Consider the following 14,773-nt stretch of genomic DNA (forward strand, 5'->3'; position numbering starts at 1 on the left):
TCGACAAGTAGAGGTAAGCATGTTAACAGTAATAGATAGTTAGGTAGAGATATCATCATAGAAATGCACATCAAAGGTCACAGTTCCCTTTCCGATTTCACCATATCATCATTCAATCATCATTCATAGCACATACTCAATGATGGCGCCACGGGACCAATCGCATGCCCCAAACATGAGGGTTAATGCGTATAGCATTAACACGGCCCCGCAGCACCCTACCTCAATACCGCGATATGAGGGGAGTCGATCGCAACCAACCCTTTTAGAACCGTTGACGAACTCAACGTCGGATCACGATCCTACACACCGCTGACGCACCCAGTCGGTGGACCGTGATCCCCTTTACAAGGGGGGACATACGACCCTACACACCGTCGATGCGCACAGTCGGTGGACCATAGCGGATCTAAGACCGGCTTACCCCTGAGCTATACTCAGTAGGTGGGCGAAGATCCTCGGAGACTATGGCCCTACACACCGCTGTCCCATCATTCGGTGGATCGCAGTCAGCCGTAGCCCTACACACCGCCTGATTACTCAAGTCGGTGGACTACAGCCTTCCTCGGCTTATTGGCCCTACACACCGTCCTAGCGCGTTTAGGTCCGGTGGGTCATAGCACCGAGGCCCATAGTTGGACCTGTAGTCCAAGAAGTAAATCAATTTGGCCTCAGCCACTTCTGAGTCTTAACCCAGGACAATCCATTGGCCTTTAGCCACTTCCGAACCTTTAGTCCGGGATCAATCCATTCGGTCTTCAACCGACTTCAGAACCTTAGTCCGGGAAATATCCATTCGGTCTTCAACCGACTTCCGAACCTTAGCCCGGCAACCACCCAATTGGTCTATAACCAAAATGGGGGATCATGCAACACATAACACATAGGAGCACATAATAACACATTGGGAGGGGAGAGACATATAAATAATCTTACGTGTGATCATTCACATACTAAGAATAGTCCTAAGGGTTCATACAACTTCCACCTAGGCCAACGGGTTACCGATTCAACTAGCATGCAATTCCTAAGACTCGTTTAACCTACGAATGGTACCCGGAATATCAAACTAGACTCGAGCACGACAAACGGGGTCCGTTGGGACACTGTGGGGGATGGGGAACATCAAACGGGGAAGCCGGACACCCGGGGGTGGGGTACGGGCCAGCGGGTAGCCGGTGGGTGGGGGTCACCCGCCGGCTGCCCGTCGGAATTCACTGTTCCGGCCGCGGGTTGCCGGGGGGCAGGCGACTGCCCGGCGGCTCCCCGCTGCCCGGTGGTGATTCTGGGCAGCGGGTAGGTGGCGGGTTCCCCTACCCCCACCTACCCCCCACTGACTCATTTACCATAATTTCGTCCCAGGGACCTTTGTGGAACCCGAAACCATGCTTGGACACTTTCAAACGCAATTAACGACACCACGTAGTCAAATAACGGATCAAAAGCAAGAATCACATACGACTCATCCTATCACGACTTCTAAACATAAACAACACCCGAACATGCGAATTCCTACCCAAATATAAATCAAGAACATCACAATGCAAATTCCCAATTCATCCTAGGGCTCTAATCCCGCCCAAACCATCCAGAACATACTTTATCTTTAACATCAAGAAATATCAAGATTCGTCAACAATCATTATATCAAAATCAAAAACTTCATTTCAACATCAAGATCATCAAGAAGACTTATAAATCATCTTATCAATCAACAAGATCATAACACAACTATCATAGAAGAATTCATCAAGACACGAGAATATAGAGGGAGGCCTAAGAGGGAGATCATAGCTAAGAAAATAGGTTTTGTTGAGACATGGGTTACCTCTTAGCCATAATTAATTTCCTTGGCTATGAAGGGTCTTTCTTTAAGCTTTCTTCTTTCTTGATTTCTCCTAAAGGGGATTCTTGGAATTCCTTGTGTGGTGAGAGATTATTGTCGTGTAAGATCTAGGTGCCTCCTATGACTCTGTATTTATATATATTCCTAAGAGTCCCAATTGGGGTCTAAACACTATGGGCTTGCTAATTCTATTCCTTATAGAACTAAGGGGTTGGTTATAGGGATGTGTGCCCATGGACTATGGTGGGTCTTTCTTAGTTGATTAATGAGTTTTTAATTCTCCTTTTAGGGTAAGTGATTAAATACTTTGTTAGGGTTAGGGTTCGTAACACGGGTTGTTACAACCGGTCAACCTACTGGTGCACACAGTCTGTGCACCAAATGGTTTCTTCTCATCTGCAAAAATAGCTCAGGCATTTCTAACTCATCAAAAACATCAACAACACATCATAGACAAGTAATAGATTATTTAATAGCTCAAATACAACATATATCTAGCATTTCTACTCATTTCTACTAATCAAAGACTTCACAGAGTCTTGTAAAAAGCTTGGGAGTCCATGGGTTATACCTTTGTAGCTTTATCTCCTTCTAGCTTGGTTTCCACCTCTCTTTTCAGCTAGCTACAACCCCCTTCACCTCCTAAACATCTCTAACAAACCATACAACCAACCTAACTTATAAGCTCAGAGAAGGATGGAAGCAAAGATGAAATGGAAGGCTAGGATAAAAAGGGAAAAGATGAAGAATACTTACTGTGCTTGCTTGTGTTCTTGCAGGGGAGCTCAAGGGTGGAAACAAGAGGCTAAGTCTGATAAGAGATCAATATATAGGAGCACAAAACCCTAGGTTGATTCCATATGATTGGTTGGTGGCAAAAATGTAATAACTTTGGCTAGAAAGGTGTTATCAGACAACTTTGGAGTGGTGTGGTCCACCAAGCTTCATGAACCAAGGGCTAGATTTGCTATTTTAAATAGTTTGGGGTTGAAAATGAATTTTTCCAAAATGATTTTTAGATGAACACTTAGTTTAAGCTCCTCAGAATTCTCCCGGTTTCACTCAGATACATTTCTTAGTTCAAAACGTGGCACGCAATATACCCGGAAATTTAGGATATTGAAATTTAAATCCATTCTTGGTGTCAAGTAATATTTAAAACGGCTTAAAATAATTTATTCAACACCATTTTCTTCATAAAAATTTTATGGAGTGAAAATTGGCTATTTTGGATATTCTCAAAACCGAATTTATAAAATAAATGTTTGGGTTGTCACACCCACTCTTGTCTACTTAAGGCCAATGAGTGCACAAACCAAAATATCATTTCCATCCAAATTCCCGTTTTAATTGTTCATATTTGTTTCTTTTATTTTCTTTCATTTTTTCTTATGTTTCTCACTTCCGCACACAACTACCAGCACCCCTACCTTGCACCTAGTTCATCCATTGATACATTGTGACAATGGATTGTCTTGCACTTTACTTGCTCCGAACGGCCATCCTTGAGTTCGACACTCGGGGGTTTCACAATTCTCGTTTACACTTACACACACCTTCCACCACTATTAATAAAAACCATTCGTCAAATGGCGTCGTTGTCGGGGATGGCAATAGGTGTCGAGTGAAGTGTGCTTACTATGAAAATCTAGGAATGTGTCAATAGAGTTCTAGGTAGCCCTTGTGAATCATTTGTTTTACCTTGTGAATCCATCTTGTTTTTGTTGTTTTTCTTGTTTTTGCATATATCTTTGTTTGCTACTTGCTTGGAAGTGGGCACCAATTCTTTGCATATTATGTTTTGCTCACCTTGCAACTACTTCTAGTTGCAAGTATACTTGTTTGGTGAAGCTATTTTTGTAGGAAATTTTTTTCAAATGAGCTGACCAACACGTAAGGATTCCTGCCCTTACGAATGTCCACCCGGAAAATGAGCTTCATTGAGCCAATTCCAACCTCACACTTGTGAACAACACCTTCATTACATGCCTTATCCATACCACTACCACTTAACATATCCACCATATCCATTTCATCATTCACCACCACCACCATATCACTTTGAACTCCAACATGTTTACCCACCTCAAATACCCACCCAATGGTATGAATCACTTAAATAAAACCCACCGCACTTTCCTAATGAGATTGAAGACCTTGAGAGGAGATGTCAAGAGATTATACATGAAGAAATTAAGCAATTGTTACATCTCAAGACCGAAATCAAAAAGGGGATAGGAGAAGAGTTAGCCGAGTTGAAGAATGCTATGTTGCAACCATTGCAACAATTTGAGAATACTCTTCGCCTCTTGATGGAAAAGCTCACCGCAAGCATGGAAATAGAGGCCCAAGTGAATGCTACAAGGAGTACCGAACCGGAGAAGGCCGAGGACAATCACTTGCTTGACGATTCTCCTGTGCTTCAAGAGATTCCACTCCACGAAAGGACACAATCACAAGGAGTAGAAGAAACTAGTGAAGAGGAAGACGACATCGAGGTAGTGTGGGAAGATAATGAACCAAACAATGGCACTACTCGCGGTAACTTTCTTAACCCTTCTTATGTCATTGAATGTGGAAATCTAGGTGATGAATGTTGCATTGATTCTATCTGTGCCCCGTGTAAGGATGACCCCCGTAATGATTTAATTGATCCTCTTTGTGATATTTATATTGATGAGTTGGGGGAGATTCTGTAGATTTTAGTGACACCGATTCTATGGGTTCAATAGGAGATTGTGACAACATATCTTTCCATTCCTTGAGTGAATATTATGATTGTGAAAGCTTTGATTGGGGTGAGGAGAGTTTTGATTGTGAAGTTGAGGGTAGAAAGATTAGAATGAATGTGGAAAATAAGCAAATTGGTGGTGAGATTAAAAACCAAAGTGTGGAAAACATGAACAAACTGATGGTGTTTGTTGACATAGGTGATGGGAGGATAACCAATAGTGAGGGTGGAAAAAGAGACAACACATGGGAAGAAGGTCACTACATTCCAAAGGGATTGAGTTTAATTTCTCATGCATTGCCCTACTTGTTTTCACATGATTATGTGTGCCTTGTTCTTGCATGTACCTTTGAGAATGCCCGCCATCTTGCAACATTTCTCAAATCTAGAGTGGATGGGATACATGGTCCCGTCTCAATTCGTGTGTGTTTTCAAGTGTAAATCACGTTTTCGTCTAGCCAAAGATGGTAAACGTGGCGCTTCTTAGGAGGCAACCCAAGTAATAAGTGTTTTACTTTCAATTTACAATTTTCCTTTATGTTTGTAGTTGCTTTTTAGGATTGTTTTGGAGCTAACTTTTCAGGTGAAACGCTAAGGAAGCATCAAATGAGCCGAAAACAAAGTTCGAGGAAAAAGGGAAAACACAATGCACGCTGTGACATGTGTTGTGACACTAACCGAAAGATCAACGAAACAGGGGAGAATCACAACGCAACGTTGTGATCCATGTTGCGAAGCAGAAGAAAAAAAGGGGATTTCCAGAAAGTTCAACGTGCGTAGCAACACACGTTGTAACCTGTGTTGTGATGAAGGCCAAAGGTTCAATGCACCCTCCAACGTAATAGCAACGCACGTGGTAAAGAGGAAGAAAAGAGGGAAAATTCCAGTAAGTTCAATGAGACTCACAACGCACGTTGTGAGCCTTGTTGTGACATACCTCGAGAGCTCAACGCGAATAGCAACGTGCGATGCGACGTCAGGATTCAGGATTCCACGATTAAAACCCTACCTAAACCCTCATTCTCTCATTCTGTTCTCTCAACTCACAAGAAACCTCTCCAAACACAAGGTATCCTCTAACCTTGCTACTTTCTTCCCTCTTTGAAGAGTTTTCAAGAGCAATTTGGTGTAGACATCCTCATCCTAAGGTACAAAGCTTCCAATCTTCATTCTTCAAGGATGAATCTTCTAAGCTTTCTCTCTCTAAGAATGCATGCTAGTCTATGTGGTGTTATGAGATTTTGTTGATTCATTTCATAAATAATGATTAGCTTTGCATGAGAGATTGTTTTGATGGATGATTTTGCCTTTCAAATGCTTGAAATTTCTTATGAACCCTAAGTTTGATTTTAGAAAAGTTTTGATTAGGTTTACTTGTTTTCCTTTGTTGATGTAAAATTGTGAGTTGAATTGTGTAGCTACATTGATATTAAGCTTGCATATGATATAAAGTTCCTACCTTTGGTGAAAGATTTGAACTTGCATGATAAACCACCATTGTTGCATTGAAAAAGAAAAAGAAGTTGACGTTTTAAAATTTGACATGCATTGTGTTGACTTTTGGAAATTGATTTTGATTGATCTAAATTGTCAATTCCTTTCATGGTGGTTTTCTAGATTCTCTTGTGTTACATGTGTGAGATGTATATCCTCCATATTTGCCTACCTTGTATCATGTTGATTAATTTACCCGTACTTGATTCTTCTAATTATTACAAAGGACCCGAGAGTGTTACTCTTGTGTTATGATTGAAGGAGATTTTCTATGTAGGAAAATGAAGAGAACTAGGGTCACGAAACCAAAGAAAGGAAAGTTTGTGGGAGAATCAAGTGCTCAAGGGGCAATAAGAGATCTACAAGCTAAAGTGAAAGAGGAACCCCAAGAGACACCCGGGGTAGGCCAAAGAATCAAATTAAAGGGGGATGCATTGTTCAAATTCAATAAGGCAAAGGAACACGCAATTTCTCAATGGAGGTACATCGATCCGCTACTCTTGGATGCGTTTGGGATCCGAGGGGAGGTTGAGAAACTCACGAGCTGGAAGAATTGGCGTGATATCTTCGCATGGAGGGATGTTACATATACCCCTCTAGTGCATGAGTTTGTAGCTACACTTCAAGTTAGTAGGGAAGTTACAGATCTCACAAACCCAGGCCAAACATTCAGTTTCAACTTTTCAATACCAATTACCGCATATCGGTGAATTAGTTGGGGAGGCTACTTGGTTTCTACACAAGAGAAGATCAAGAGGAAGAGGAGTATCGGATGTTTCCCTACGATTTGAAGGATGATCAAACGGTACGCGCTTATTGGGAAAATATCTCATACCCCGGAACCCGATGGGATGGATCATGAGTGCATGGAAGCGACATTAGTGGTGATTGCTGCATCTCAATTTGTGATTGATGATTTGAGGTGTAACACATAATTGATTTATTCCCTTGCCAATAGCTTTGTTAACCACTTAATAATTTGATTAATTCTTGATCTTGTGTGTTAAGCATTGCTAGTGAAGCCTTATGTGAGATTCCGATCATAGGTGTTTTGCTAGAACTTGCCTCATTACTCCCTAAGTGAAGTCTAGGTTTTGCATGTTTTGAAGTAATTTAGGCCATTTTTGTTTAGCCATAGCCTTTAAACCTATCCCAACATATGTTCTTATCCTTTGTGTCCCCATTGTGCCTCTCGTTTGTTTAAATAAGTGCTAAGCACTTATCCCCTCATTGTGATTTTTTTTCTTTGATTTACCCCCGTTATTATAACCCTTAGCTCTTGGCCAAATATTTCCCTTCCACCTTTAAGAGAATGAAACTTTTATCTTTATTATCTCTGTAAGAAGAGTTTTATGGAGTTGTGCCAAAAAAACAGCTGTTGTTACAAATGTTCAAAGTGTGGGGGTCATGAATGATTGGATTAAAATTGTCTTGCTATATTCAAAAGAAATCCAAAAGAAAAGAATCAAAGAAAAGATGAAAAAAAAAATTAAAAAAAAAAATAAAGAGAAAGAAAGATTGAACGTTTTTGAGTTTGGACCTCCACTTTACCAAAGAGTTGCTTTGTTCTTAAAAGAAATTTATTCCTTGAATTGTGATTGTCTCATCTCTTCTAAATTTTGAAAAGTTTAGATAATTGCAACATTCCCTTTTTTCGTTAATTTTTCCATGCCACTTCTTTGTTAGCCATCACCCGTAGCCCCATTACAAGCTAAATAAAGTCCAATTTGATCTTAGCATGCATTCTTAGATTTGATCTAGGGGAGTATGAAGGGAAAGCCTATGGGATCTCATTCATGAGCCGTGTTTTGCATAATCTCAACTGAGTACTTGTGCACACTTGATTCTCACATACTTTAAATTCTTGGTGCTTGGTTATTGGCTTGAGAATGGGTCATATGTGCCAAACTAATTTGATTCTTGAAGCTTATTGTTTTGTAGAAAGTTGGTTGGCAGTTTGAGAGGTTGTGTAAGAGAGAGTAGGAGTAATTTGTATGCTTTGACTTGTGACTTATTTCTTGGTTTTGCTTGAGGACAAACAAATGCTTAAGTGTGGGGAAGTTGATGTAAGCCTAATTGTGCATATTTCTAGTATTAGTTTTAATGTATTTGTTGGGCTTAAGTTCATCAATTTGGTAATTTAATTGCATAATTCCTTGTTTTATCATTAAGATATGGTTTTGCACTTGATTTGAATGTTTTACGTTGTTTGTTAGTGTTTTGGAACCATTACAGATCAAGTGCAAAAGCAAGAAAGTTCTAGGACAAGTTTGGAGCCAAAACAAAGTCAATGTGAACCTAAGGAGGTGGCTTAAATACATCAAAAGGGAGCCAAACAGTGGTGTTTTCAATGGTCTTCATCACTTGGGCAAACCGAGGCAAAAGTGGAGCAAAAGAGCAATAAGTGAAAATTCTCGCACAGATTGGCGACAGTTTGGTTTTTGGACTATATCTCAGCCTAGGAATATCCAAATGAAGTGATTCTTACGCCATTCGAAAGAAGACTCGAAGGGATACAACTCTTATGCAGACATCAAAGTCCAAATCTGAAGGGAAAAGGGTCAAAATCAGCCTGCAAGACGGACCTACGACACTGGAAATTCTCGACACGTTGAAAATTTCCAGTGTGCATTCTGAAATTTGAGGATTAAGGCTCGATGCATCGTGTCCAGACTCTACACGTCGAAAATGGTGGCCCAGGCGCGATTTTGGCCCATTTTTGCGCGAAAAATTCCTATTTCCTCCGAGATTGATTCAGACTATAAAATTCCTCCTTCCTCAACCCTAATATTCATTCAGAGATCTTTGGAGGCATGAAAGAGGGGAAAATCAAGAGCCACGAGTCGACTTGGGAAGCAAGAAGAAAGCTAAGGAGATTTGGGAAAATTGCCTGGTTCATTCTTGTACTCTCTTTGATGATTTGTAATTCTTTAAATATATTTGCTATGTATAATTTAGCCATGCTTGGCTAAATTCTTTAGAGATTATTGAGTAAAAGTGTTTATGACCCTATGTGCCCGAGCTCTCAGATTCTTTAATATATTATTATTTGGGTTTAATACTTGTGTTGCAATTGTGTTTATCATTCTTGTTGCTAGTAGTTTAGGGCCCGAATTACTTGCTTCATAGCTTTGTTTGTGTCAAAATGAGAGTTGGGCATAACTTAATTAGGGCACACACAATTGCACCTAACTGTTGCACCTTGAGAAAGGGTAATTTTGTTAGGGAGTTTAATTATTGATTATTGCACATCGAAAGATGGTAGTAGTTAGGAATTTATTATGATGCTTGTTCTTGTTTTATTGGGTGTTTATACCACGGGAGTGGATATTCACTAGTGCTAGTGACTACGGAGTAGCTCTGTACCACTTTGCATCCTCGCACCCGTTTAAACCCAAATTTAATATTACATTAGGTTAGGCACTAGGGGATTAAACACTTGAATCCCATGAATCTCATTCTCTCTCTCTATTGTTTTCAAAACCTGAATCATTGCTTTAATTTATTTCTTTATTTGCATCATTCACTCATAATCATTAGGATTAGCTTCTCGTGAATAAATTAGTAATTGGTGTTTAATACTACACTTCCCTGTAGATCGATAACTCGTTACTCAGAGTTTATTTGTTTGAAAATAACTACAATCACTTGACTCAAACTTTGGAGGGGCAAGGACTTTGATGCTACATTCCAAAAAGGGTTGCTACATATTGGTTTACTCTTCTATCCCTTACTTTTTAAAATTGCCCCGACTTTTATTCCTAATGTGTGGAAAAGGGGTTTGCATAGATTTGCTAGCTTAGCACATTCACCATGTCTTTTGTTGCACCCCAAGTCCCCGAAAACACTTCTAAAGTGTGGAAACACACTTAAATAGACTTTTACCTTGACCCGTGCTCCTTTGTCCACCTAGTGCTTAAAGTAGCATCGAGGAAGATGTTCATTTTAAAGTGTGGAAATGACGCATTTTGTGCTTTAGTGGTTGGAATTCAATTGATTGATTGGTTCATGGTTGAATGATTGTGTCTTATTGGAGAGTGCGTCAGTGTTTATGCTATCTTAAAAGTGTGATGATAATGTGCCAAAAATATTTAATTCTTGAAATATTCTTTGGAAGTTACCTCTTTACACCAAGTGAGAATTGCATAGAACCAATTAGGTTTACATTTTTTGTATGCTTGCATGTTATTCACCTCTTATATTATTTAGATCTTAGTAAACACTAGTACAGAATTGCAAATAGGCAACAATTGTAAAAGACAATAGGCAACCATTGTACAATGGTCGCCTATGAGAGGCTCGCGGAAAGGCATCGACTTTACGCGACCATTGTGAAATGGTCGTGCATTGTCAGCAATACGCAACCATTCTTGACCAAGAATGGTCGCGTATTGTTTTTTTAATTTTTTTTTACAAAAGTTTTACGCGACCATTCTTGGACAGGAATGGTCGCGTAAGAATGGTCGCATATTGTTGATTTAAAAAATAAAAAAAATTAAAAATAATTTTAAAACTATATTTATTTTACACCATGTACAATTACATTACATATTTACAATTAAAACGTTATATGCCAACTGCATACTAACATCATTTATGCCCATCATTTATACTAAAATGTTTACAATACCCACCCAAGACGGGCTTGTTTCCTTAAGAATAGCGCGCTCAACCTCCTCTACTGCTGCAATGTGGTCCGGTTTCCCCCAGAATTCGTCTTCGCACAGGGTCCTTCAGCACAGAATGCTCTTTCATCCCTAATACTTTCTGCACAGCATCCAACACCAGCTTGAAATTCATGTCTCCAAGTGTTTGCTAAGACCTTTGTTTTCTCTGTAAATTTGTTAAGAAAACTCAGCCACAACATTACTCATATCACCCCATTAAAATTGTTAACAAATAGCACAAAATATAAACTCTATAATCTCTAAAGACCAAACTACAATGCATCGCAGCTAACCGTAAACTGCACAACACAATTAATTATGTTCAACAAGCATAATCTCTATAATGTGACTCAAGCATGAATACTGTATATCAACAATTAATTAGTTCATTTAACTCATGAAAGAATTTAATGGCCTAATTTACACTTACAGAAAGGATTACAGAAAAAGTACGTTGTGGAATTTTTTTCTTAAGCTAGAGGAGCATGCTTGTGGAATTCTCTTATTGAGCACTAAAATTTTCTAATCTTAACATACATGTTAAAAGTACGTTGTTTACAGGTAATACCTCCATCCATGCTCCCCATGAATTCCAACTCTCAACAAAAGATCCACAAAGCAAGGTTCCACTTTCCAGTAACAGAGGCTGGAATAAGAAGCAATTGCAACTTATTGTAACCATAAAGGAATAAAAAATGTTTGAACGAACCGCTCATACCTTGTTCTTTATTGGTCCTAGTATACCGGGGGAAGCTGTTCTCTCTCATTCCATGTCATACCAATATGATAGAAGAAAAGCTGTTAACCTCCTTTCATGGATGTAATCGTAGGCCTTTGAGTGTGCAATTGCCATCCAGTGCATGGCTTGATTGAAAACACCAGTGGGTAAAGCAGAAGTAGCAACCTCCAGCATATCAGGATTACCACCAGGCCAAGCACCAGCACAATAAGTGAGCATACAGAACACATGAGGCTCATTGAATGTTACCCAGTAGTCCACAACATCTGATACAGAGTCAACGACAAGCCTACGAAAAGGAAGTAAATATTGGTAAAGCTTGTAATAGACACATATTTTCTATAGCACTATGTTGTAATGCTGCTAGTCAGGTTCTAAAAGATAAAACAAGGCATTATTCCAGCAAATTAATTGAGCAGATAAAAGAAAGAATTTCTGCAGTATTCCGTTCCTCCAGCCAAGTTACAAGGGATTCCATTGCAGAGTAAAAATCCTATTTTTAGGCATATAAAGTGAGTGCTCAGTAAATTATAAATATATGCCTGTTCAGCATCTTGATCTAAGCTCATACAGAGCCTCCAACCTGGTAAATTCCAAGAAGTAGTCAATGGTCTTTTCCATCTTCCACCCCCCATATTCTCCAGCCCATGGTGGAAGCGAGTGATGGAATAATGTCAGCATTACCTTCATCCCATAAAATCGCACCCTATTTACAATCCATTTATATCTCTCCAAAGCTGCATAGTTAACCTACGAATATATCAAGCAACATATTTTATTACAATCCTTTATAAATTCTATGTCTTTGTTCAGACCATAAACATTAGGATCCAAAGTTATGAAACTAGCAAAACCCTTGATAAGCATCTGTGCAAAACTATATAGATTTTGGTATTCTCTCATATCAAGAGTCGATACACACACACACTTATAATAGTCGTGAGTGACCAACAACCTGTGGTCTGAGAGGAAAGAGCTCAGTTTCCCTTTATCAAAGTCTCGGGTTCAAGCCTTTTGAATAGAGTAATAGGAGTTGGGAGGGCTGCCCCTCCCCCTCAAAGGGAAAATGGGGTCAAATAGAAGCTTGACTCAGGATAAGTCAAAGCCCAATGTAGCTACTAGATTGTGGGGGATCATGGTAGCAAAATTGAAAGAGTCATGAGTCAGACTTACAGATTCTTTCAGACCATTCTTGGGCTCTTCAAGCATAACTCTTGACCAATCAATTCCCATGCTAAACACTTGGACTCCAGTATCCTTTGCCAGCTTCAATTCTGTGTCAGGATCAGACCAAAACCTTAGCCTTTCCTCCCTGAAATAAATGGAACAGTCCATTTGTTTTTATTTCAATTCTATGCATATTATGATGGAAAGCTTAAGTTCAAATGAAAAATGCCATGATCTTATAGGTGTAGCTTCAAATACTGTGGAACTCAGTTCTCCGAAGTTCAAGAAAGATAGCTTAATGGGTCATCAACTTCAGCCCAATTAAAATTGAGGCATGTATGCATTAATATGCTATTAGCTAGACATCAAAACATTATGCTAGGTTCATTGAACTTACGGGTGTGGAACATTATGCCAGGCAGCAACAGTATGATGACATGCCTCTGCAGGCACAGATTCTTCTACTTCTATGTACTTCTCAAATCCTCTAATTTTTGCCTCCACAGCTATCTTAAGTGACTTCCTTCTTTTTATGGTCTGAGAAGTTGCTCTTGGTAGTACTGAAGCTTGTTGGGTGCCACCATCACCTGTAGCAGAGGCCAATAGTGCATCTGCTAGTTGGGATTCATTATTTGATTTTGATTGTTCACAAGGAGTCTCTTCAGCAAACTGGAGCCAAGCATCATTAAGGCTGTCTTCCACATGTGCTGGTGCAGTTGCCAATCCGAAGAAGAACCCTTGCTCACCTTCTATAGAATATCAGGCAGACAAAGGAGTTGTTTTCATTAATTGGGTGCTAATGTTAATAGTATAGAGTACAATTATATATACGGAGTATTATTTTTATTCTATATGATACTATCAACATATATCATTTATACAAATAGTATGAGTACAATTAAGTATACTATACATGATTGGACGAAAAATCCTATAATTAAAATTGCATTATATTGTAAAAGAAGTGTACCTTATGCCATTAGGCAAGACCACTTCTTCTTCCTTCTCAACGTCTCTAAGAAAATTAATCAAACAGTTAGAGTGCCTCAAAGCCATCAACACATAAATTAAGCAAGAAACATCACAAGTACAGAATTGGAAGAAGATCAAATCCAATAGCCATATATACATTAAAATCTTCATTCTTAGATTAAAATATTTGTGTGTATACATATAATATACCTTGTATTTGCTTCTTGTTGAGACACTTCAAGTCTAGTCTTGATCTGCTTAGAAATGACTCCAAAGGCCAAGAATCCGGCCCAAGCAAGGCCGGCGCCGAGCCCAAACCTCCTAGTCAAGCTAGAGGCAATCCAATCGGTGGATTCCACAGTTGTTGAGCGTTGAGGCTTGCTGCTAGGCTTTAATTGGTCTGGCTTGGCCGCCAATGGTGGCTCTGCAGAAGCTGAGCTCAACTGTTGCGGCGGCTGAGGAGGAGGAGGAGCTTGCGGTGGTGAGGCTTGGTTTGGTGGCTGAGACGGCGGCGGCTGTGAGGATGAGGAGAGGTGGTTGGTTCTTGTAGCGGGGCGAGGTACAAGTGTTGGGGATCCAAAGAAGGTTGTCATTTTTTTGTTGGTTTAAACGTTTGGATATTATCAGATTTCCCCGCCGATTGAGAGCTTGATGGAGCAATCGAAGCACCGCCGGCGATTTTGCGAGGAAGAAAGGGAGATAGTGACTGCTGTTGTTGGCGTTAGACTAGGGTTTGTAAGTGTTTGAAGATCTGGTGGTGAGACGATTTGTGCGTGAATGAAGCTTTTAGATCTACTGTGCGTGGGATACGATTTCTGATCTATTAGATTTAGGGTTAATATTAGGCAACCATTCCTATTAGAAATGATTGTCTATTATAAAACAACTTCTATTTTAAGGCAACCATTTATATAGTATAGAAATGGTTGCCTATTATAAATTAATTTTCTTTTAATTAAATAAAAAATACAATGGACAACCATTACAGATAACAATTGTGGCGGATTATTACTCACTTATTTACAAAATTACCACCGCGAATTTTTGGGCTAAGATTAGGCCACCATTCTTTCAACAATGGTGGCCTATGTTCAATTTTGTACTAGTGAAACGATCTCTCGAAGTGGGAGTGTGTACTCTTCAACCTTGGAAAGATG

General features: G+C 39.5%; 1 protein-coding gene across 1 annotated transcript; it reads right to left on the reverse strand.

Moving 5' to 3' along the window:
• Window positions 1-10,716: 10,716 nt before the first annotated feature.
• LOC109163326 (beta-glucosidase-like SFR2, chloroplastic) lies at window positions 10,717-14,209 on the reverse strand. Its single transcript, XM_019312079.1, has 8 exons — window positions 13,827-14,209; window positions 13,622-13,659; window positions 13,042-13,393; window positions 12,651-12,789; window positions 12,061-12,227; window positions 11,457-11,766; window positions 11,307-11,384; window positions 10,717-10,904 (listed from the first exon to the last, which is right to left on the reverse strand). The coding sequence occupies exons 1-6, from the start codon at window positions 14,207-14,209 to the stop codon at window positions 11,502-11,504; spliced, it is 1,344 nt and encodes a 447-aa protein (XP_019167624.1). The 3' UTR covers window positions 10,717-10,904; window positions 11,307-11,384; window positions 11,457-11,501.
• Window positions 14,210-14,773: the final 564 nt, after the last annotated feature.

The sequence above is a fragment of the Ipomoea nil genome, unplaced genomic scaffold, assembly GCF_001879475.1.
Source record: "Ipomoea nil cultivar Tokyo-kokei standard unplaced genomic scaffold, Asagao_1.1 scaffold3017, whole genome shotgun sequence".
Classification (NCBI taxonomy): domain Eukaryota; kingdom Viridiplantae; phylum Streptophyta; class Magnoliopsida; order Solanales; family Convolvulaceae; genus Ipomoea; species Ipomoea nil.